This window comes from Hyperoodon ampullatus (assembly GCF_949752795.1).
Source record: "Hyperoodon ampullatus genome assembly, chromosome: 17".
NCBI classification, from domain to species: Eukaryota; Metazoa; Chordata; class Mammalia; order Artiodactyla; family Ziphiidae; genus Hyperoodon; species Hyperoodon ampullatus.
In genome coordinates, this window is record NC_136930.1 from 31,390,838 (window position 1) to 31,412,846 (window position 22,009).

The following is a 22,009-nucleotide window of genomic DNA, read 5'->3' on the forward strand; positions in this document are numbered from 1 at the left end:
GCAACTTTTTGAACAAACATAAGTTTTCATCCCTCCTAGATGAATGCCCAAGAGTGTAACTGCTTGGTCATAAGGTAAGCATATGTTTAGGTTTTTAAGAAACTACCTAGCTACTTTCCACAGTGGCTGTACCGTTGTTTATTCCACCAGCAATGTATGAAAGACCCAGCTTTTCTGCACCCTCACCAGCATTTGGTATTATCATAGTTTTTTATTCTAGCATTCTAATAGATGTATAGTGATATATACCATGGTCTTGATTTTCATTTTCCTATAATGTGGAATATTGTTATTTATTTATTTGCCATCTCTATATCCTTTTCAGTGAAACATCTCTTCATATCTTAAGACCATTTTCTACTTGGATTCTTTGCTTTTATACTATTGGGTTTTAAGAGTTTTGTATATTTTTTAGATATAAGTCCTTCATCAGATATGTAGTTTGCAAAAATTTTCTGCCAATCCAAAGTTTGTTCTTTTCATCCTTTTAACAGGGTCTTTCACAGAGCAAAAGTTGTAATTTTTTTCTTTTATGATCATGCTTTTGCTGTCATGTCTAAGCACTCTTCACGAAGCCACAGGTGTTGCAGATTTACTTTTATGTTATCTTCTAAAAGTTCCATAGCTTTATGTTTTACATTTAAATCTGTGATCTGTGATCTATTTTGAATTAATTTTTTGCATAAAGCATAAGATTTAGATACCTAAAGGCACCAGAGGAGTAGTGATTTCAGTTACCCTATATGTAACTGATGACAGCAAATAAAAAGTAGTTGCTGAGAAATTAATACTAAATGTAACTCATTTTATTTTTGCATAGTATTTTGCTACACTTCTTCAAATAGTATACATAATTGAAGAATATTATAAGTATCCAAAAATGTTCAAATAAGTAATAAGGAAGTTAGAACAATAGAAAAATAAATATAAAAAGTGTGAGAAAAGTTAAGTGAAAAAATAAACCTTTATTGAAGGCACTTCCTCTCCCTAGAATAAAATGGAAGGAAAAGGAAGAGAGAAGCAAGCTGCTGCCTCAATACTGCTTAAAAAAAAGAGACAAATCTATTACATCAGTTATAGAACCATACAGGTAGAAGTGACTTATTCTAGTCCCCTAATCAGCTGGTCCCCTGAATCCTCACTACAACAATCCCTCATCTCCCAAGGCAGTTACCCTGTGACAGGAGAGTCTTTAAGATCCATAAGTGAATGACTGTGACTTTTTTTTATATGATCAGTCAAAACTCCTTCTCTGTTGCTTCCACTCATCGGTCCTAGTGAAAAAGTGAGTTCAAAGTCCAATTTTATTTCCACCTGACAGCCCTTCTGAGATTTGAAGTTAGCTACAATCCCCCTACTTCTCACATATACTTCTCCCTTATACACATCTTTAGTTTATTCAACCAATTTCCTTATTACATAGGTTTTAATCCCAGGTGCTATCTAGATGCATCTGTGTTTAAATCTCTCTTAAATTTTGATCCTCAGAACTAAACAAAATACCCATATTACCTAACACAAGTTTGTGTGGCCAACACATAGTGAGGTCAAACAAACCAAAATGTCAGAGTTTGGAGCAGAGAAAGGTTTATTGCAGGGCCAAGCAAGGAGAAGAGGTAGCTCGTGCTGAAAAAACCCTAACTACCCAAATGGTTTCAGCAAAGCATTTTTAAAGGCAAGGTGAGGAAGGGGCACACCTTGGGTATGTGGTCAGCTCTTGCACAAATTCTCTGATTGGTTGATGGTGGTCAATCCTTAGGTGCTAGAAGGTCTGGGGGTTACATGCCCATGATCATCAAGTAGATAATTTCTTCCACTTGGTGGTGGTTTTAGCATCTGAAAAACTCAGGAAATATGCATCAGATACTATTATCTAGGTACTTTAGAGAGGAACTAAAGCAGAAGATATGGGTGGGGGCAGGTCTATCCCAGGAAGGCCTCATAGGGTCCTGCTCAGTTACACCCTTGATGTGGTGTGATAAATGTAGAATCGTCTTAAATACTTTACTTCGTATTCATAGTTCCTTACTAATTTGTCTTTTGGGGGGCAGTCCTATAACAACATTCAAATTGGGCTCAGTGTCAACAAAAAGCACTGAGAGGTTTGCTTTCTTTTTTTTTTAATGTATTGGTACTTAAGTCATGTCACCTTGTCATGTACTTTACAGAATATTTTCTGGACATCATCAAAGTTTATCTTGTTAGATTTGGGTGATAACTTCAGCTCTTAAGACCTTTTTGAATGTTTTTTCTGTAGTCCAAGGATTTTTAACTTTGTCCTCCAGCTTTGTGTCACCTTCAAATTTAATTAGCTGATTTTTTGTATCTTCAAGTCATGATTAACTATTAAGCAGTACAGAGCTCAAATCAGAGCTACACAACATGGTCTGAAAACCTCCCTTCAGGTCAATATCAATCCTTTTAATAATTAAGACTTTTGGAGAATAAGCATTCATTTTGTTTGGGATACTCCTAAAAGAGCTGTTATACAGCCCATATTTCTCCATTTTTTTCCATTAGAATATTACAAAAGTCCTTGCTTGACTTATTTCCCAGGTGTCCTTGTTACCGAGTCCAAGTTCATACTGCTCACTGCAGGACAGGGCCAGTAAATCAACAGACGAGGTGTTGGGGCAAGGAATAGCAACTTTATTCAGAAAGCCAGTAGACCAAGAAGATGGTGACTAGTGTCCCAAAGAACCACCTTACCCAAGCTAGAATTCAGACTAAAAGGGGAGAGAGTGTGGTTGGTTGTTGCAAATTTCTTGGAATCCTTTGTTCTTGCAGCAGTCCATGTAGGTCAGGTATTGATGTTCCTGTAAACCTCCAACAAGACAAATGTAATTGTTTGTTCTGTAACTTTTTATCTCTGTATGAATAGAAAAGTGTTATACCCTTAAAGGTCAGAGCCTTGAGAATGGGCTGTCTTGTAGATTTCAGGCTATAGGCAACATTCTTAACTTGTAGCAAAAGCAATAGAATACAAAGGTTAAAGTAAAAGAAACAGATCCAGTATGGAGTCAGATTTATTCTTCCTTGTTACATGCTCATGACTTACTCCCTTTCCTTCCTCATTATCAGAGTGTCTTTCCCTGACAACCCACCTAGTTCCTCTGTATCCTCATACCTTGATTAATGCTAATGCTTCTCCACAGTATTTTTCACCACCTTACAAAACATTTTTTATTAATGTGTTTATTGACCGTCTCCCCCAATTATAATATAATAAGCTTCACAAAGACTAAAATTTAGTCTGTTTTATTCACTGCCACCTGCTTAGCATATGCCATATAGAAGCATTCAATAAGTAGTTGTTGAATGAACAAATGAATGAATTCCAGATCTTCTATATATACCCAATAGGCCTGATAATTTAATAGTCAAGGATATTATTAAAGTACCTCAGAATGTTTTATAATATACAAACTGTTTTAACGTTTACTCTTTGACAGTAGTACTACTGACAAAAAAGGAAGTGAAGTCTGTCATTCCTTTATTAAGTATTTGTGGAGCAACAGTGTTGTGCTAGACATCCCAAGTACTTGGGATATGTCACATGAGGTCTGAAATTGATCACTGGGCTGATATAATTTTTCATTAGTTCTTTCTGGCTCTTTTATCAATTACTCATAAAGTAACCCTTTCATTAAATTTTTAAACCTGGGATTAAGGATAGTCTCTGCCAATATATAGATTTGCAAAATCAATATTATTTTCCCCTTTTAAAAGTCAGAATGACATTTGCTTTTCTCGTATCCTGTAATACCTCTCCATCACCATGGAGGTATTTGCAAGTATTCTAACTAAACCTGAAATATATGTAAAATGACCTGAGATTTGTACTTTTCAACCTCCTTGGACTTTATTTTCTTCATCTCAGTCCAGAAACTATTCTTGATAGAGAAAACAGAAGCAAAGTAATAGGTGATGATGATCCCTACTTTCTCTTTTTTTTTTTTTTTTTTTTTTTGTGGTACGCGGGCCTCTCACTGTTGTGGCCTCTCCCGTTACGGAGCACAGGCTCCGGATGCGCAGGCTCAGCAGCCATGGCTCACGGGCCCAGCCGCTCCGCGGCATATGGGATCCTCCCAGACTGGGGCACGAACCCGTATCCCCTGCATCGGCAGGCGGACTCTCAACCACTGCGCCACCAGGGAGGCCCCCTACTTTCTCTTTTTCATTGATCAGTAGGGTACCCATGGTCTTTCTTTGACATAAATAGAATTTAAAATAGTTTGGCTTTGTGTGTGTGTGTTTTTTTTTTAACTTTTATTAGCTTTAGCACATACAAAACTGTGACCTTTCTAATACTATTCTTATAAATTATGACACTCTTTTATATGCATCCTGTGTGTCTCTACTTTTTATTTTATAAATGTCCCTTAAAAGTCAAAGTTTATCAGTGACTCATGAAAAAGTAACAGTTACCTGATCTACCTATCTTCTTGCAAGGGCCTTTAAATGAAGTGCAAAAAATCTTTTAAAATACTTAATGAAATTAAATGGAAACACACCTTGCTACACCTTTTTGAAGTAAATTTTTATACTGGAATGCTAACCAGAAACATAGTATCTAAAAGAAAAACACTTACTACCAATTAAGATCAACCAGGACTTTTCTACTTTAAAAAGAATACATTCAATTTGTTTATCTGCTGGTCAGTATCAATTAGTGCACCTTAAATACAAATGAACCTGTGGTAGGCTTGTTTGAAATAAATATTTATATGTACCATGTTTGATTTCTCAACTATTCTGTCCATTATGTGTGGAAACCACAATACTTAGAAGTTATTCCTCATAGCTTCTTACTGATAACTTTATAATTTTACAGACATGGATAGTATTATATAAATGAAAATAGCTATTCCGGTAGGGTAATAAGATTATGGATGATTTTTATGAATAGTGTGTTTTAATTTCTTCTAGTTTTTTAATCTTTTTTTAAATTGAAGTATAGTTGATTTACAATATTATGTTAGTTTCAGGTGTGCAACAAAGTGATTCCATTTTATATATTTTTCAGATTATTTTCCTTTATAGGTTATTTTGAGGTACTAAATATAGTTTCCTGTGCTAATACAGTAAATTCTTGTTGCTTTTTTAGCTAAAAAGGACCTTTACCTTTGAAATGCATGTTAAGATCTTGTATAGAATAGAAAAGTTCCTATTCTCTGTCTTCATTGCTGAATGATATCAGGACCCTCAAGAAATCATGGAACTTGTATTCCTCTCATCATATTCTTCACTTTTTTTTCTTCTCTGGAAGATCCAGATTTAATGAATCGTGTCTTTGGTATATGGTGTTTGTAATAGAGAAGGGGGAGAAATATGGTTCCATGTGAAAGCCAAACTAAATTAGCTGATAAAGGGAATTCTGATTAGGTTTTCTAGGTGAGATTTGAAAACATAGATGAAGACCTTAGGTGAAGTAAAAGGAGCACATAAGGAAGCAAGCTCAAAATACATTTTCTCCAGCACTGTATTCAAACCAGTATTTAGCCCAGTAGTTTGCAATTTGTGGGTCAGGTATAAGATGGACCACATCCCAGTTTTTTTTTTTTAACATTTCTCACTGTGGCACAGAAATAAACTTTGCTTCTCATAGTAATGCTTATTATCCTAGCAGATGTGCAGCTGGAGTACTGTTTTTGCTTTTAGAGAATGAGTGGGAGGAATAAGAGTTTGTAGTGGCAAGTAGAAGTAAGTAGGATATACGGTTCCCCAGAGTCTTAATACCACCTCAAAGTGTATTAAAGGCCCTAAAACTATGTACTGTGCTTGTTAGTATTGTATGAATAAAAGCAATCTTTAGAGGTTTATTCCCATGTACAAAACATTAATAATACTAACACACAGGGGTCATCTACTGTGTGTCAGATACTGTTCTGAGTGCTTCACTTAGAATAACTAGTTTAATTTTCTCAGTACAACCCTGTGTTATGTTATTATCCCCAGTTTAAAGATGGGTAACCTGAGGCACAGAGAAATTAGAAAACTTGTACAAGGTTGCACAGCTAATTAAGGGGTAGAAATGGAATGTAAATCTAAGTAATCAAGGCTCTAGAACCCATGTTCCAGAACACATATTATATTGCTTTTAGAAATCAATCCAACTTATCTTCATGTAGTGGCACCATGTTTCCTCTTGGTCTTTTCTAATTTTTTTTCTTAGACTTACCCTTTTATTATGATAATGTATGAAAGAGTCATATAGGCTACCCCCTCCCTTTTTGGAGTGGGGCCATAATTTTGTTTTAATCTCAAATTCATCTAAAACTAAATAAATTATTTCTTCTCTTAAAACTAGTAAACATTTTAAGAGTTAAATGATTGAACCACAAGTGGTGTGCTGGATGGAGCTCATTCCACTCTGTTGACTCCTAAATTGTGCCATGTGAAGGTCTAAGTGATTTAAATTAAATGTCTTCAAAGTTTTCCTATACTCTTTTGTTCACTAAATATTGTTTCTGTTCTTACATTTTTGTCTCCCTTTAAAAAAAAAACATTGGAACGTTTTAGATACTTAGTTATAAGATATTGTGTATTGATAGTATCTGCACAAAATTTACAAGTGAAGTAAAACTGTAAAGGACATATCAAAAATACAGAATGTTTGTCACTGATAATGCTTTAGGCACTCCTTGTCATGGACATAAATATGTTTTATATGCTAACTATACTATTGTCAACAGATATTCTTTTAGTGGTAGGCATAAATCATATAATAATGAGTTATACTATATTGGAATTTTACTTATTTCAAAATTTAAGGATACTATTTTTAGCACATTATAAATAAGAGCATATAAACCTGAGTTGTAAACAATACCCAGTGACAATTGTATTAGATATGAGTAGTTTAGCAGTTCTGTGAGGTATAGGTAAATTTTGAAAGCACGTGATATAAAGCTACTAGTCACAAAAAGTGAAGTGTATATACTCATTCAGAATAAAAGGCAAAAATACTCCTGTTTAATTTTTCAAAACTTAGTCTCTTTTAAAATTTGTAATATTATGCTGAACTTCAAGTCAGTTTATATTGCTTTTAGAGTTGTTGGGTTCAGCACTATGGAATCCAATTAGTTAAGAAACTAATAGACTATTATAGAAATAAAACATTAATATATATAGCATTTACTCTGGTCTCATGTCTAAATATAATAAATATAAACAAAAACAATCAATTCTTGAATTTTTTTAAAGGGAAAATTAAAAAATTCAATTACTCTTTTCCCTTCCAGATTGCAGATTTTGGTTTATCAAAATGGCGCATGATGTCCCTCTCACAATCACGAAGTAGTAAATCTGCACCGGAAGGAGGGACAATTATCTATATGCCACCTGAAAACTATGAACCTGGACAAAAATCAAGGGCTACTATCAAGCATGATATATATAGGTACAGCATGTTACTTTTGCTCAGAGTTAACCTTGTCTAAAAAACAAGATTAATCAATCAGAATTTTGAAGCTACATTTTAAAAGTATGATTTTTATGCTTCTCTCATAAGTGTGGTGAAAATAAATTAGAGACAGTGGTTAATGTTTTTCATATAAAAGATGCCTTGCTTTGGGAGTTCCCTGGTAGCCTAGTGGGTAGGATTCTGGTTTTCACTGCCGTGGCCCAGGTTCAATCCCTGGTCAGGGAACTGAGATCCCACAAGCTGTGTGGTGCAGCCAAAAAAGAAACTAAAAGTTAAAAATATGAAAATAAAGATGCCTTGCTTTTTTTTTTTAATATTTATTTACTTATTTATTTGGTTGTGGTGGTGGGCTCCTTAGTTGCGGCATGCAGGCTCCTTAGTTGCAGAATGCATGTGGGATCTGGTTCTCTGACCAGGGATCAAACTCGGACCCCCCTGCATTGGGAGCATGGAGTCTTAACCACTGCGCCACCAGGGAAGTCCTGATGCCTTGCCTTAAGCTACTTTTACATCCTTAAAAATTATTAAAGCATACCTTATTGTCCTATCAATTTATAATATTCAAGCGTTTTTATCATATGTGACCTTGATAGGGGGAGGGAAACAGTGCAATTAACATTTAACACTACCAAAAGAGACAGTACTTACACCAGAAAAAGAGTCAATATAATAGGGCTACATGAGACAGCCTTTTTTATTGCTTTTTATTTTGTGTGAATAATAGAATCATGTAATTAAAGGGCATAGCTTATCTAGGTGTTAAAGAATCATCCACAAGTTATCCTTGCCTATAACTTCAAGTTTTTATTACAGTAATTTCCTAATTTTTCAAATTGAATTAATTCCCTTTCAAAACAAAACTGTATATGAATATTCATCATCTTGGTTCTATATAGTGATTCTTTAAGCAGCATTTCACTACATTATTACTTTAAAAAATGGTATCTCCACAGTCAGCATTTAAAATCAGTACCATTTTAGTTTATTATGAATAGTTAGTTTATAAAGTACTATGTGTATATTTTTATCTTAAACAGCTATGCAGTTATCACATGGGAAGTCTTATCTAGAAAACAGCCTTTTGAAGGTAAGTGTACTTTGACTTCCTTATTCTAGGTGACATCATATTGGTAAGTCATACTCAGAACTATCTGAATAAAGATCACTTATTTTAAATCTGCCTAACAGTCATTTTGTGGAAAACACGCTAGAAAAACAACAATTTATAAATGTGAATCCACTGTATGTTGGAAACTACTGGATTAAGGATCAGAAAAACGTAGATTCTTCTTGTTCTGATAGTAATTAACTCTATTATGAGCCACTAAATCTCTTCAGTCCTCATTTTTTTATCTGCAAAATAAGAATTTTGAATTCTTATTTCTAAGATTCATTCCAGCTATAATATCGTTTGTATAAAAATTTAACTAGTGCTTCTTCTAAAGACCAGCAAACACTGAAGAATACTTTTCAAATTTTCTGATAATATTGTCTCTTTATTTTGAGGTTCATTTAGGTCAGTTTGCTATGTAACAACCTCAAAATCTCAGTAGTTTACAAACTAAACATTTATTTTTCATTCACGTTGGGTTATTAGTTGCTGTGGCCCTTCTTGACTCTGCTAGGTTCTGCTCGGCTCTGCTGAGCTCTGTTTTACTCTGCTCTCTTCATACTCCATTGGCCAAATAAAATCGCATGGCCAAGCCCAGAATTAAAGAGGTGAAGATAGGGCTTCCCTGGTGGCGCAGTGGTTGAGAGTCCGCCTGCCGATGCAGGGTACACGGGTTCGTGCTCCGGTCCGGGAAGATCCCACATGCCACGGAACGGCTGGGCCCGTGAGCCATGGCCGCAGGGCCTGTGCGTCCAGACCCTGTGCTCCGCAACGGGAGAGGCCACAACAGTGAGAGGCCCGCGTAAAAAAAAAAAAAAAAAAGAGGTGAAGATATAAACTCCTCCCACGAGAGGCAGCAAGTCTGGCAATAGCTGGGATATAAATATTCCTTTGACAGAAAGGGAAGTCATGAATTATTCCTAAGATTTTAAGGTTCCCTCATGTTCATTTGGTTGGCTTTAGAATGTATTTAATATATTAAATCATAATATATTTCTAATGAATGAAATATATTTGTTTTGACAGAAGTCACCAATCCTTTGCAGATTATGTATAGTGTGTCACAAGGACATCGACCTGACACTAATGAAGAAAGTTTGCCATTTGATATACCTCATCGAGCACTTATGATCTCTCTAATAGAAAGTGGATGGGCGCAAAATCCAGATGAAAGACCGTCTTTCTTAAGTTAGTGTACAGTTTTACTCTCTGGACCTTTTGAATTACAAAAATAACAAATACTCTGTAAATAAAATATTCCTTGAACAACTACACAAGTTAGATGACAAGCTCAGAGTTTTTTTTTTCTAATTCAAAGTTGTTTTTATTTTATGAGGTGAGATTGAAGTGGTAAGGAGAGGCTGTTGACTATCATAAAAAGGTTAGAAATGTATTCCAAGTACAATGGAAAGCCATTAAAGTGAGTTTTTCAGGGAAATAACATGATTAAATTTAAGTTTAGGAGATATCACTCGCTGCTATGTATAAAATTGATTGGAGAAGGGCAAGAGTAGAATTTCCAGAGCAATCCTGGAGATCGAAAAATCAGATAGAATTAAGATTTATTTCAGAAGTAGAATGAATCATCACCTAAATGTAAACATAGAAGAAAATCTTCATGATCTTGGGTTAAGCAAAGAGCTCTTATATATGACATCAGAAACAAGACCTATTAAAAAATTCTTTGATAATTGAACTTCAAAAAAATTGAAAAATTTTACACTTCAAAAGATGCTATAGAAAATGAAAAGACAAGCTGTAGACTGGGAATCTTCTTTCCAACTAAAAAAAAAACAAATATATTTTCCATTCAAAACTTATATCTAATGCTCATCAACATTGTATTTAAAAAAAATCAAAGGTTGCTATAATAATAGATTAACATTTTATCTCTTATCTCCCAGAGCCATGTAATAGGGTGTGTGTGTGTGTGTGTGTGTGTGTGTGTGTGTGTGTGTGTGTGTGTGTGTAAATATGTATATATATGTATGTATGTATTGGCTTGGCCAAAAAGTTTGTTTGGCTTCTTCTATAAGATCTTACAAAAACCTGTACGACCTTTTTGGCCAACCCAATATATATCTCCTTTGTCCCCAGTGCCACTTCCAAACTGTAATTTCTTCTCCATTCCCTAAAGACTCTAGCTCTTCTGAAGATCATGCCATTAGGCAGTATTTCTCTACAAACTTCCTGGTTTTTCCCTATTGTTCATTGCAGAGCAATGCCTTTTGGCTTACTGACTTCTACATCCTGCATTGATCAGTGCTGCTGAATATTTGAGAGGAGCGCTCTGCGGATCTCTGGAGTTCTCTGTCTGTGTACCTCTCCTCTTTGGTGCTCTGTCCTATAAACTCTATGTGCCTCTGTCTATCCTAACTCCCAGCCCTGTCTCTTCAACTCTGAGCTTCCCCTGGGCCCCGCCTTACTTCCCTACCCTGTAGTATAGCTGGAAACTCTCCCAAGGCAGTAAGCTTGGGTAGTCAGGCTGACCTCAGTTGTTTCCTATCACTTAGAGATCACTGTCCTTTGTTGCCTGATATCTAGTGTCTTGAAAACCACTGTTTCATGCATTTTATCTGGCTAATGGTTGTTTAAGGCAGGAGGGTGAATTGGTCCTTGTTGCTTCATCTTGGCCAGAAATGGAATTCATTGGTTTCTCTTTAAATTAATGGCTAAAACTAGGCACTAAACACTACTTAGCAATTTTGTTATGTTTCTCAAATACATCTACTATTCCATTCTCATAGATCACCTGTTCTTAAGTTGTGGTGCAGGGACCTCTGGAGGTGGGGTTGGTTCCTGAGACTTTTATAAGGGGTTCACAAAATCAAAACTTTTCAAAATAATAAATATTAAGGTATTATTTTCCCTTTTTACTCTCATCCTCTGGAAAAATCTTTCCAGAGACTAAATTAAGTATGATGATATCATTGCTCCAACGGATAATGGAATGTGTTTTCATATACTCTGATGTGTTAAAATTTTCTGTTTTAATCTAATGTAGTAAATATCAATAGATATGACCAACACATACAAAAGCTCTTAATAATTTTGAAGAGTTCTGAGACCCAAAAGTTTGGGAATTACAGACTTAGATGATCATCTTGTACTACTGTAGGAGATGCGTAAGTCCCATACTGCATGTTTCCAAAGTGAAGATGAAATTCCATTTCAATCCCCAAGAAGGAAAGCATGGGAGGAACATTTCTAGGTCCTATCTGCCCCTAAGCACTCCTCCTCCTCATTTGTTAGTTTTAGAGAAAAAGCAAGCATACTTATCTAGTCCCTTCTCAGTTTTCTCCTCCTTTTAGAAGTAAGCTTGTCTAAAGGATGCACACATTTTGTGCTTCCCCATATGGAAGCAGGTGAGGCCTGTAGCTGAGTGAGTAAAACTGTCAACTGAAGGGACAAAGTATTACTAAGCCCATATGCTACAGATCTAAAAAGGGACATATTCCAATTAGCTTTATCAGTAATAAAGGTGATGTTTTGATCATCATCTATCATTATTGTGTGGCTTTTCTTAATAGATTCTGAACTTTGGAAGAGAAGACAGGGGTAATGCATATTGTACCTTATGTTCCCTTCTTAAACCTCCTACACCCTATGTTCTGTATTTCTTTTGAGCATTGAGAAAGTAGAAACCATGAGAGAGAACTCCCTCATTGTTCCACTACCAGATCTATAAGTTTAGTTGTACTTGACCTGTCTTTCCTGCTTTATCTCTTTTACAGAGGGAAAAAAGTGTTCTTATACAATTGTAAACAGTATTACTTGTGCTCTGGATGCCATTCCCTTACTCTCTCCAGCATTCTGTTCCTTATATTCTCTCTCTGCTCTTGCATTGCCAATCTCTGCCTGTCTACTGGATCGTTCATCTGTCATACAGATCTATGCTATTATTATATCCTATCTTTATATAGGAAAAAATTCTTGACCCCATATCATCCTTCAGCTACCACCTCATTTTTCTACTCCCATTTAGATCTAAACACCTTGTAGGAATTGTCCATACTTACTGTCTCTACTTCATCTCTAATTCAGTTTTTAACAACTTACATCAGTCTTCTGTTTTCATATCTCCACTAAAGCTGCATTTGTTCAAGTTACCAAGGATGGCAATTTTGGAAAATACTGCTTATCTTACTTGGCCTCTCAGCAGATTAGATATGGCTGACTCTTCCCTCCTTGAAACTTTCCCTCTGATAGCTTCCAAGACACAAGAGACCATACTCCCTATTATCCTTTCTTCCTCTATCTCTTTTTTTCTTCCTCTGCTCAATTTCTAACTGTTGGAATGCCTCAGAGCTCTAATGTGGGTCCTTTACTGTTTGCCATCTGTACTTTCCCCCTAGATGATCCAGACCAGACCATGGCTTTTATACCATCTATATGTTAGTGGTGCTCGGTTTTATATCTAGAGCCCTGGCCTCTCCCTTAAGCAACAGGTCCATATATTATTGTAGTAATAGTGGTAATTATGATTGTTTGTACTCGTTGGCTATTATGAATCATGATGCTATGACTGTTCATGTGCAAGTCTGTGTGTGAACGTATATGTTTTCGTTTCTCTCAGGTAACTACCTGAGTGGAATTGCTTGGTCGTATGGTAAATTTATCTTTCATTTTTAAGAAACTGCGAAGCTGTTTTCCAGAGTGGCTGCATCATGATACTTTCCCACCAGCAATGTGTGAGGTTTTCTGTTTCTCTACATCATTGTCAATACTTGTTATTTTCTGTCTTTTTAATTATACCTATTTTAGTGGGTATGGAGTGATGCATCATTGTAGTGTTAATTTGCATTTCCTAATGGCTAAAGGCGTTTAAGCATATTTTCATGTGCTTTTTAGCTATTTGTGTGTCTCCTTTGGTGAAATTCAATCTTTTACCCATTTTTACATTGGGTTGTTTGTCTTAAGTTGTTAGAGTTCTTTTTATATTCTAGATAAAAGTTCTTTAGCAGATACATGATAGGTAAAAGTGTTCTCCTATTCTGGGGCTTGTCTTTTTGTTTTTCTTAATAGCATCTCTTTAAATGCCAAAGGTTTCAATTTTTTTGAAGTCCCATTATCAAAAATTTTTTATGGATCCTGTTTCTGATGCCATATCTAGGAATTATTTGCCCAACTCAAGGTCATGAAGATTTTCACCTATATTTACGTTTAGGTGCATAGTCCATTTCAAGTTAATTCTATGTATGTTGTGAGGTAAGAATCTAAATTTTTCTGTTTTTGTGTGGATATCCAACTGTCCTAGTACCATTTGTCAAAAAGACTATCCTTTCCTCATTGAATTGCCTTAGCAAGTTGTCAAAAAACAATTGCCAATACTTGTAAGGGCTTTAGACTCTGAATTATGTTCCATTGATCTATCTTTAGATATGTCTATCTTTATGCCTGTACTAAATGCTCTTAAGACAGTTGAATGTCATCGGTTTGGGGAAAAATTTACTTAGGGTCTTATCAGTTAAATATTAGCGTTTATGTTTTTCATTTTAATGGTTATAAGCAACCTGAACTCATTTTATTTTTCTTATTTAGAATGTTTGATAGAACTTGAACCAGTTCTGCGAACATTTGAAGAGATAACTTTTCTTGAAGCTGTTCTTCAACTAAAGAAAACAAAGGTAAATTGTTAAATGTAATACTGGAAATTAGAATGTTAAATCATGGAGAGTTTTAGTTTAGTTTAATTTAGTTTTTTTCTACATACCTTCCACAGATACTAGCTACAGTACTGGGGCAGTAGTTATCAGAGAGTATGAATGCTGTCTTGAATCTGTCACCAAAGAACTTTTCCATTTCTTTCAAACAGCTGCCTCCAGATTTCAAAGGGATTTTCAGACCTCTCATATAGCAAATGTAAATTTAAAATGTGTAATGCATGCCAGTTGTATACAGTTAATGCCCTAAATTACTACAGTTGTTGTTGTTGTTTTAAATTTATGTTTATTTCTCTAAAGTTTTGATATATAGAGAGTAAAAGATGTCTGGGTTATTGGCACTTTATTGCCAAGTTAAGCTGTAGAATTTTTATTAATAATTGAGGCCCAAATGTGTATTTTCTATGGCTTGTTTATATCTTTTTGTTTTCCCACTCAAACACTCCATGTTGCATAGACCAAAGTAGCAGTTGATATGAATTACCTAGAACAATTGTCTTATTTACTCATTCTGCTCTTGTAGCTCAGAAAAACAATTGAAGGGACCCATTTCTGCAAGGTTTTCTTGCTGCTATGAAAAATTGTTTAGAAAGCAACTACTGTCCTTTAGGGACAAAGTTAGCCTAGTTTAACACTTTCTGGGTTTCATTAAGTTGCATTTGAGATATGATAATAAAAACCATCATTTATTAGCCAATGTCTTAGGTTGTGAACAGGCATAATCTACAATTGATTTATCACTAAATGACATTGCTTGCCTCTTGCAGTTTGCTGGATCTGTTAACATAATCTTTGGTTTAAAAGGGAAGTGAATAAAGGAAACAACTGCCCTTAACCAAACTTAAAATTGATGGTGGCAGTATTAGTACCTGAGTTTTTTTAAGGAACTAAGGAGGAACTGTGCTTTAATCTTTTGATAAGTTTTCATTGACTTCTCTGCTTCTGAGTAGGTAGTCTTTTTCAGAACATTCCAATATCTCTGCTTCTTAGTAGATACAAACTTCTGTTAACATTTATTTTTGCTTTGTCTTTTCAGTTCCCTTTTCTCTCTTCACAACTTTCTCCTCTTCTGCCAAGCAGAGATGGATAGAAGGGTCTGTTTTCTTGGTTATAAGAAACTGAACTGGAAGAGAACCAATTCAGTTCCTTTTTTGTCCCCAACCAACTTAAATACTAGGATCTATATTTAAAACTGTTAATTTGGGGGAGAAATTTTTGCTTCTTAAATAAAGTAATTTAGTGTATATTTTTAAATACTTGAGTATCATTTAATAGCATTACTTTCTTTGGTCACTGTTTTAAGTTGCTATATTGTTTTCACTCAGAGTTGTCATTATTTTTTTCTTTTTTTTAAAATCCTTGTATTAATTCTGTAAAACTGTTAGGGAAAGAATATCATCTCCATTTTATAGATGAGATAACTGAGGTATAGGGAAGTAAGTCACATAACACTCTACACAGCTAACTAATGGCAGGGCCAAGGGTAGAATACAAATTTATTAAGATAATAAGATTTTTCATAAATTTCTGAAAACAAAGATCACAATTTAGGGTGACTTGTTTTGTTTGAGTTTCCTACATTTTTTTCAGTTCTTTGAACTGGCTCCTATAATTCCTGTTTTCACAGATAGTATCGCTTATGTCTTGAGCAGTAAAAACTGAATCAAAAAATGTTTTCTTTGATATGTCATTTTATTTCTTTCTAGGGACTGACTCACTAGTTCATAAATAATTTGAATTATCATTAACTGATCAGTTATGAAAAGTGATGTTAGTAATTAATGATACTGTATAACAAGAAATATTTTAATAAATTTAAAAGAACAAAAGCAATTTACATAACAGAAATGGATCCAAAGATGAATTTTAAAGGTTCATATAAAAATGTATTTAACAAATGTTCACTGGACTGCTGTGTGTAAAGTACTATGCCCCATAGATTATATACATAGATGAATAGTAGTTTTTTTCTCCTAAAACTTCTTAGACATGTTATGGAGCAGACAGTTGTTAAGTATGAATAATGAAGGGCTGGGTGTGGATCCCACCAATTTCTAAAGTTCTGTATAGCATTTGACGTTATGTTGGTTTGGGGAAGAAAAGCAGACTAATGGTTTTGCTTTTAAATCACTCAATAGTGATGGCAGCTAATCCAAGTCTGGCTTAAAGAGACAGGAGTGGATCACTAAACAATTTTAGTACAAAGGCATAGTGTTTAAATAAATCATCTGTTTAATAGCTACCATTTATTGAATGCTTACAAAGTAATCTTAGGGCCTCTGCATATATTACTTCTAATCCTTCTTACAGTAATCCTGCAAAATAGGTATTCTCATCTCCAGTTTACAGATAAGTAAACTAAGTTTAAGTCTCATGCCTAAAGTCAAACAGGTATCCTGGGATCTAAACCAGATCTCATTGGCCCCCATCATTCCATTAGGGCACTCTGCCTCCTTTACTTAGTCCAGCCCTCAATTTCTTATCTATAAAATGAAAATAATAATAGTACTTAGAATCATGGTGCCTAAATTATAGTAAATGCTTAATAATTATGGATAGATAGATACACACACAAATTGAAATATATTAAGTACCTAGTTTGAACCAGATACTTTATATTCATTATCTCAATCTCTAGAATGATCCTGCATGTAGATATTATTCCATTTTAAAGGATGAATTTGCTCAAGGTAACCAGTTAATATGAGGCAGGATTCAAAGCCTGTGTCTCTAAAGTTATTTCCCCTATTCTACACTATCTCTACCTTTAAGTTAGATATTATATTCTCAACTGATTGAGATTTTCTTTCTATTGATTTTGTATAAACATATAAAATATGTTAAGTAGACTGTATTTTACTCATATAATTTTCTACTTATCTCTAATTCAAGTACATATATTCATTCTTATTACAGAGTGCTTTAAGTGCCGTTCACTTATGTGACAAGAAGAAAATGGAGTTATCTCCGAACATACCTGTAAATTATTGTCCACAGGAGGTAAAAATAACTACATTGATTAAACTCAAAATGTGAGAAGAATATGAGAAATCATTTAGTCTATCTCACTCTTTTATAGATGGGAAGCTAAAGTCCAGGGAGGTTTTAGGATTTTAGAATGGGAATCTCAAATTTGAAATCCAGCTCTTCTGATTCTTAGTTCATTGTTCATCTCATCAAATCAACAGTCCTTTCTTTCTTGGGCATTGACTTCTGTCCCTGTCCTTGTTTTATGTAATGGATGGTGTTCCAGGGTAGTACATAGACAAATCATTGGTACAGTTCTGCCACTATATTTATACCTTCTTATTCAAATGTAAAAAAGCTATAATACCTGCCTTGTTCTTAACCTCTTACAATGATTAATTTTAAAAAATGCCATTTGTGTGACTATCCAAAAAGAAGGATTTCTTTAGTAGCATTCATTCAGAATTATTTCATATTAATGATTTCTTTTAAGAATATATAAGATATGTTCTCTTTACAGATTCAGAAAAGTAATAATACCTTCAAAATGAATCTTAAAACACAGTATGTAGTCTTTGAATCACCTTATATTCACTATCTCATCATTGGATCTTTGAGCCCATACATGCTCATTTTTAGATAAATACACAGAAAAAGAACCTGAGAGCCAAATTATTTAAATGCCTTGTTGAAGTTTAGGTAATAATTCTGTGACAGAGCTAGGATTGGATCCAACTTCTATATTACTTTTTCCATGTATTCCCACTCCTCCATGTTGAAGGAACCTGAGGCATTGAGAATAGGCATGTGCTCTAAATCAGTAGGTAATCAGAGCTGCAGATCTCAAATTTCTCATGAGCTGGACAGAGTCTCTGAGATTATGTACAAAATATTGAAAAAATAATGATTTCTGGGGCTTCCCTGGTGGCGCAGTGGTTGAGAGTCTGCCTGCCGATGCAGGGGACATGGGTTCATGCCCCGGTCCGGGAGGATCCCACATGCCGCGGTGCCATGGCCTGTGAGCCATGGCTGCTGAGGCTGTGCGTCCGGAGCCTGTGCTCCACAACGGGAGAGGCCACAACAGTGAGAGGCCCGCATACCGCAAAAAAAAAAAAAAAAAAAAGATTTCTAATATATTTAACTATTGCCCCACCCATCCAATTGACCTGATAAAGAAATCAAGTTCACTTTTTTGTTACTTCACATATGTGTTTAATTTTGTAAAGTGTAATTTGTATTAGTTTTGATTCTTTGTTTATAATAAGCCAAAAGCAGGAACTGTTTAGAAATTAAAGCTGTATAACTTTTAAAATGATTTTTCATTAACCTAAATCATTTATCTTCTATTTATTTTAGGAATCGTGTGGATCCTCTCAGCTCTGTAAAACTAGTGTTTCTCCTGGAACCTCAAGGTCCCTGTCAGCTCCTCAAGACAATGATTTTTTATCTAGTATGTAAATTTTTTAGTCAGTATTACTTGCAAGTTTTCAATTTTCTTTCAAGATCATATTCTTGCAAGCAGTCATGGTTTGTATGGAACATGTCTTTCATTTGCATTTATAACTCATTTTTTAAAAGTGACAGTCTAAAGATGTGAAAATAGTAGTGGGATGTTAAACAAATATATTTAAGTATTAAAAGCATTATGTTAGACACTACAGAAAGATATTTTTAAAAATCTCTTGTAAGGAGGAGAAATGTTTCTAAGTCACCATAATATTAGACAAAGAGCAATGCATTGTAAAAGATATAGGGATGTAGAACTATGGTAGTATAGTGGAAGAGTAACATTTTTTACAAAACACTGTCACAACAACCTTGTGAGGGAGATATTCCTCATTTTACAGATTCTTAAGATCAAGACTTCTGGATCACATAGTTAGTAGCTGGCAAATCAAGATTCGAAGCCAGGTCTTTTTGATAAATATTTTCATGTCACAACTACACCATGTTATCATCATGAAGAAATTATTTCTGGCTGAAGGTTGGACCTATAGTTATAAAGGATGGGAATTCCAGGCAAAAGGAACAGCATAGAGGCAAAGAAGCAAGAAAACAGAGAACAGTGAGTAGTTGGGTTTAGCTGGTGAAGAGGGTGAATGAAAGGTGATAAAAGATCAGGAGGGTGGAGTCATATCATGATGAATTCTAATACTAGGCTAAGCCATTCAGGCTCATATCATGATGAATTCTAATACTAGGCTAAGCCATTCAGGTTCTTTTGCTTGGGTAGGGAACAATTACTGCAAATTTTTGAACAAGAGTGTGACATGATAAAATTTTTTGCTTTAGGAATATTTATCCTGGCTGGAATATGTAGGATATTTTGGAAGGGAAAAGGAGATTCAAGGTGGGGAGACCAGTTAGGAGACTATTGGTCTATTATTGTACTACAGGTGGGAGATTATGAGACCTGCTCCAGAGTGTGAAGGAGAGAATAGTATGAGAGATGTTACAGAGGACACACTTTTCACTTGCAGGAAGGAAGAGAGAAAAAAAGCTAAAGCTGAACAAGTTTAGCTGGAAGAACATTGGTGCTATTAACAGAAATAGGAGTTGAGGGGCTTCCCTGGTGGCGCAGTGGTTGAGAGTCCGCCTGCCGATGCAGGGGACGCGGGTTCGTGCCCCGGTCTGGGAAGATCCCACATGCCGCAGAGCGGCTGGGCCCGTGAGCCATGGCCGCTGGGCCTGCGCGTCCGGAGCCTGTGCTCTGCAACGGGAGAGGCCGCGACGGTGAGAGGCCCGCGTACCGCAAAAAAAAAAAAAAAAAAAAAAAAAGAAATAGGAGTTGAAACAGGTTTTAAAGTTAAGATTAATAATTAAGTTTTTAATTTCTTTTTAATTTGAGCTGTTGAAAATGTGAGGTTCACTGAAGACAGAAAATTTAATTACATGGATTTGGGAAGGGAGGTGACAACTGAGGCCCTGAGGTTGAATAAGTTTACCAAAGGAGAGTGTAGAACATCATATGTAAATTTAGAGGACACATTTGAAGTGCAGAAGGAGGAAGATGACACAGAAGAAAAAATATGGTACCACATGAAGAAGTAAAATTCTATGATTTATAATTTACATAGGACAGACAGAAATATGGTAAAAACATTAAGCATAAACCTTTTCTTTCTAAAAAATATTTACTTGTGGAATTAGGTTTATGAACCAGCTTATGCAGTGAAAAATTAAGAGACACCGAATGTTCATATTTTAGCTAATAGGAATAGCTAAGGAATATTCTACCCCTAATGAAGATGTTGTGTTTTATAGGAAAAACTCAAGACTTTTCTGTGATGCGTCAATGTCCAGTAAATCACAGTTGTGACAGTAACATTTTTGTGTCTCAAAGAGCAATATCCTGTGATCACAGGGCTGCTCCATGCTCTTTAGCAATAATAAATCCACTCTCAGCGGAGGGAAATTCAGGTAAATATGTACTATGAGACACTTTGTAAATGATGCCATTTATCTCACAACCGTATGTTCAGTAGATTTGCTATACGATGTTTTATTTGTCTTTATTTCTTCAGTATGATATATACATACCATAAGTAGGAAAGCACTTCCAATCCCTGAAGACATGAGTGTTGATATGTAATAATAGGCCAAAATGGTATTCCATGAACATCTATCTAGGGAGGGATTGCTAAGAGGAAGTGTGACTTAATATGTTACTAAAGGTAAATATATTTTTGTTTATCAAATATGCAGGTATTCTTTATGTTTAAAAAAAAAACCTGAGAAAAAGTGACATTTGCCCCCATGATTTATAGTGTATAAAAATGCAGTGCTTTGGGCTTCCCTGGTGGCGCAGTGGTTGAGCGTCCACCTGCCGATGCAGGGGACACATTTTCGTGCCCCAGTCCGGGAAGATCCCATATGCCGCGGAGCGGCTGGGCCCGTGAGCCGTGGCCGCTGAGCCTGCGCGTCCGGAGCCTGTGCACCGCAACGGGAGAGGCCACAACAGTGAGAGGCCCGTATACTGCAAAAAAAAAAAAAAAAAAAAAAAATGCACTGCTTTTTCTTGCAGGGAAAGGGAAGAGATAACCCAAATATCTGAATGTTTCCTGAAAATAAATAGCATCCCTCAAAATACAGGTGTTCCATATGACACAATCATAGTAAAATTAGGCTTTATGCCTTATTATTTTGTTTTTCATCTAATTTTACTCATAGCTATAAATCTGTCCCCACCTTCTTACTTGTCATCCCTTGCTTTTCTACAGAGCAATTTCAGCCTGGTATAACCCAACAGTGGATCCAGAGTAAAAGGGAAGATATTGTGAACCAAATGACTGAAGCCTGCCTTAACCAATCTCTAGATGCCCTCCTATCCAGGGATTTGATCATGAAGGAGGACTATGAACTCATTAGTACCAAACCTACAAGGACCTCAAAAGTCAGACAATTATTGGATACTAGTGACATCCAAGGAGAAGAATTTGCCAAAGTTATAGTACAAAAATTGAAAGATAACAAGCAAATGGGTCTTCAACCTTACCCAGAAATACTTGTGGTTTCTCAATCTCCATCTTTAAATTTATTTCACAATAAAAACCTATAAGTAACTCTTTTTCAAGAAGAAAAGTCAGTTCATAAAAGGGTATTTTATATTTCTTTTGCCTTGATAATGTTGTTTTTATGAGATTCATATGAATATTAGAAACTTTAATGAAGTTTCTTCTTCAGATAAAAGTCTCCTTCCATGACATTACAGTATTTTTAAAATTAATACAGTAGAAAGTTTGATTTTTGCTGCATAGTTCTTTTTGTTTCTTTGGTTAATTGAAACTATTTTTTCAACGTAATAATTATATTTTTATTGTACAAAACAGTGTCTTCAGGTTT

The 22,009-nt window shown here is 35.2% G+C and overlaps 1 protein-coding gene across 2 annotated transcripts in view; it reads left to right on the forward strand.

Moving 5' to 3' along the window:
• RIPK2 (receptor interacting serine/threonine kinase 2) overlaps positions 1 to 21,784 on the forward strand; it is a gene marked incomplete at its 5' end in the record, with an annotated part of 29,488 nt that extends 7,704 nt beyond the window's left edge. Inside the window, 8 exons of one of the 2 annotated variants that reach the window (XM_079722304.1) lie at positions 7,245 to 7,402; positions 8,464 to 8,513; positions 9,564 to 9,725; positions 14,079 to 14,164; positions 17,117 to 17,200; positions 18,524 to 18,617; positions 20,432 to 20,587; positions 21,388 to 21,784. In XM_079722304.1, coding sequence (XP_079578430.1) covers positions 7,245 to 7,402; positions 8,464 to 8,513; positions 9,564 to 9,725; positions 14,079 to 14,164; positions 17,117 to 17,200; positions 18,524 to 18,617; positions 20,432 to 20,587; positions 21,388 to 21,725 — 1,128 coding nt within the window. In that variant the 3' untranslated portion in view covers positions 21,726 to 21,784. The remainder of the gene's footprint in view (positions 1 to 7,244; positions 7,403 to 8,463; positions 8,514 to 9,563; positions 9,726 to 14,078; positions 14,165 to 17,116; positions 17,201 to 18,523; positions 18,618 to 20,431; positions 20,588 to 21,387) is intronic. The other variant, XM_079722305.1, reaches the window with a different exon arrangement.
• Positions 21,785 to 22,009: the final 225 nt, after the last annotated feature.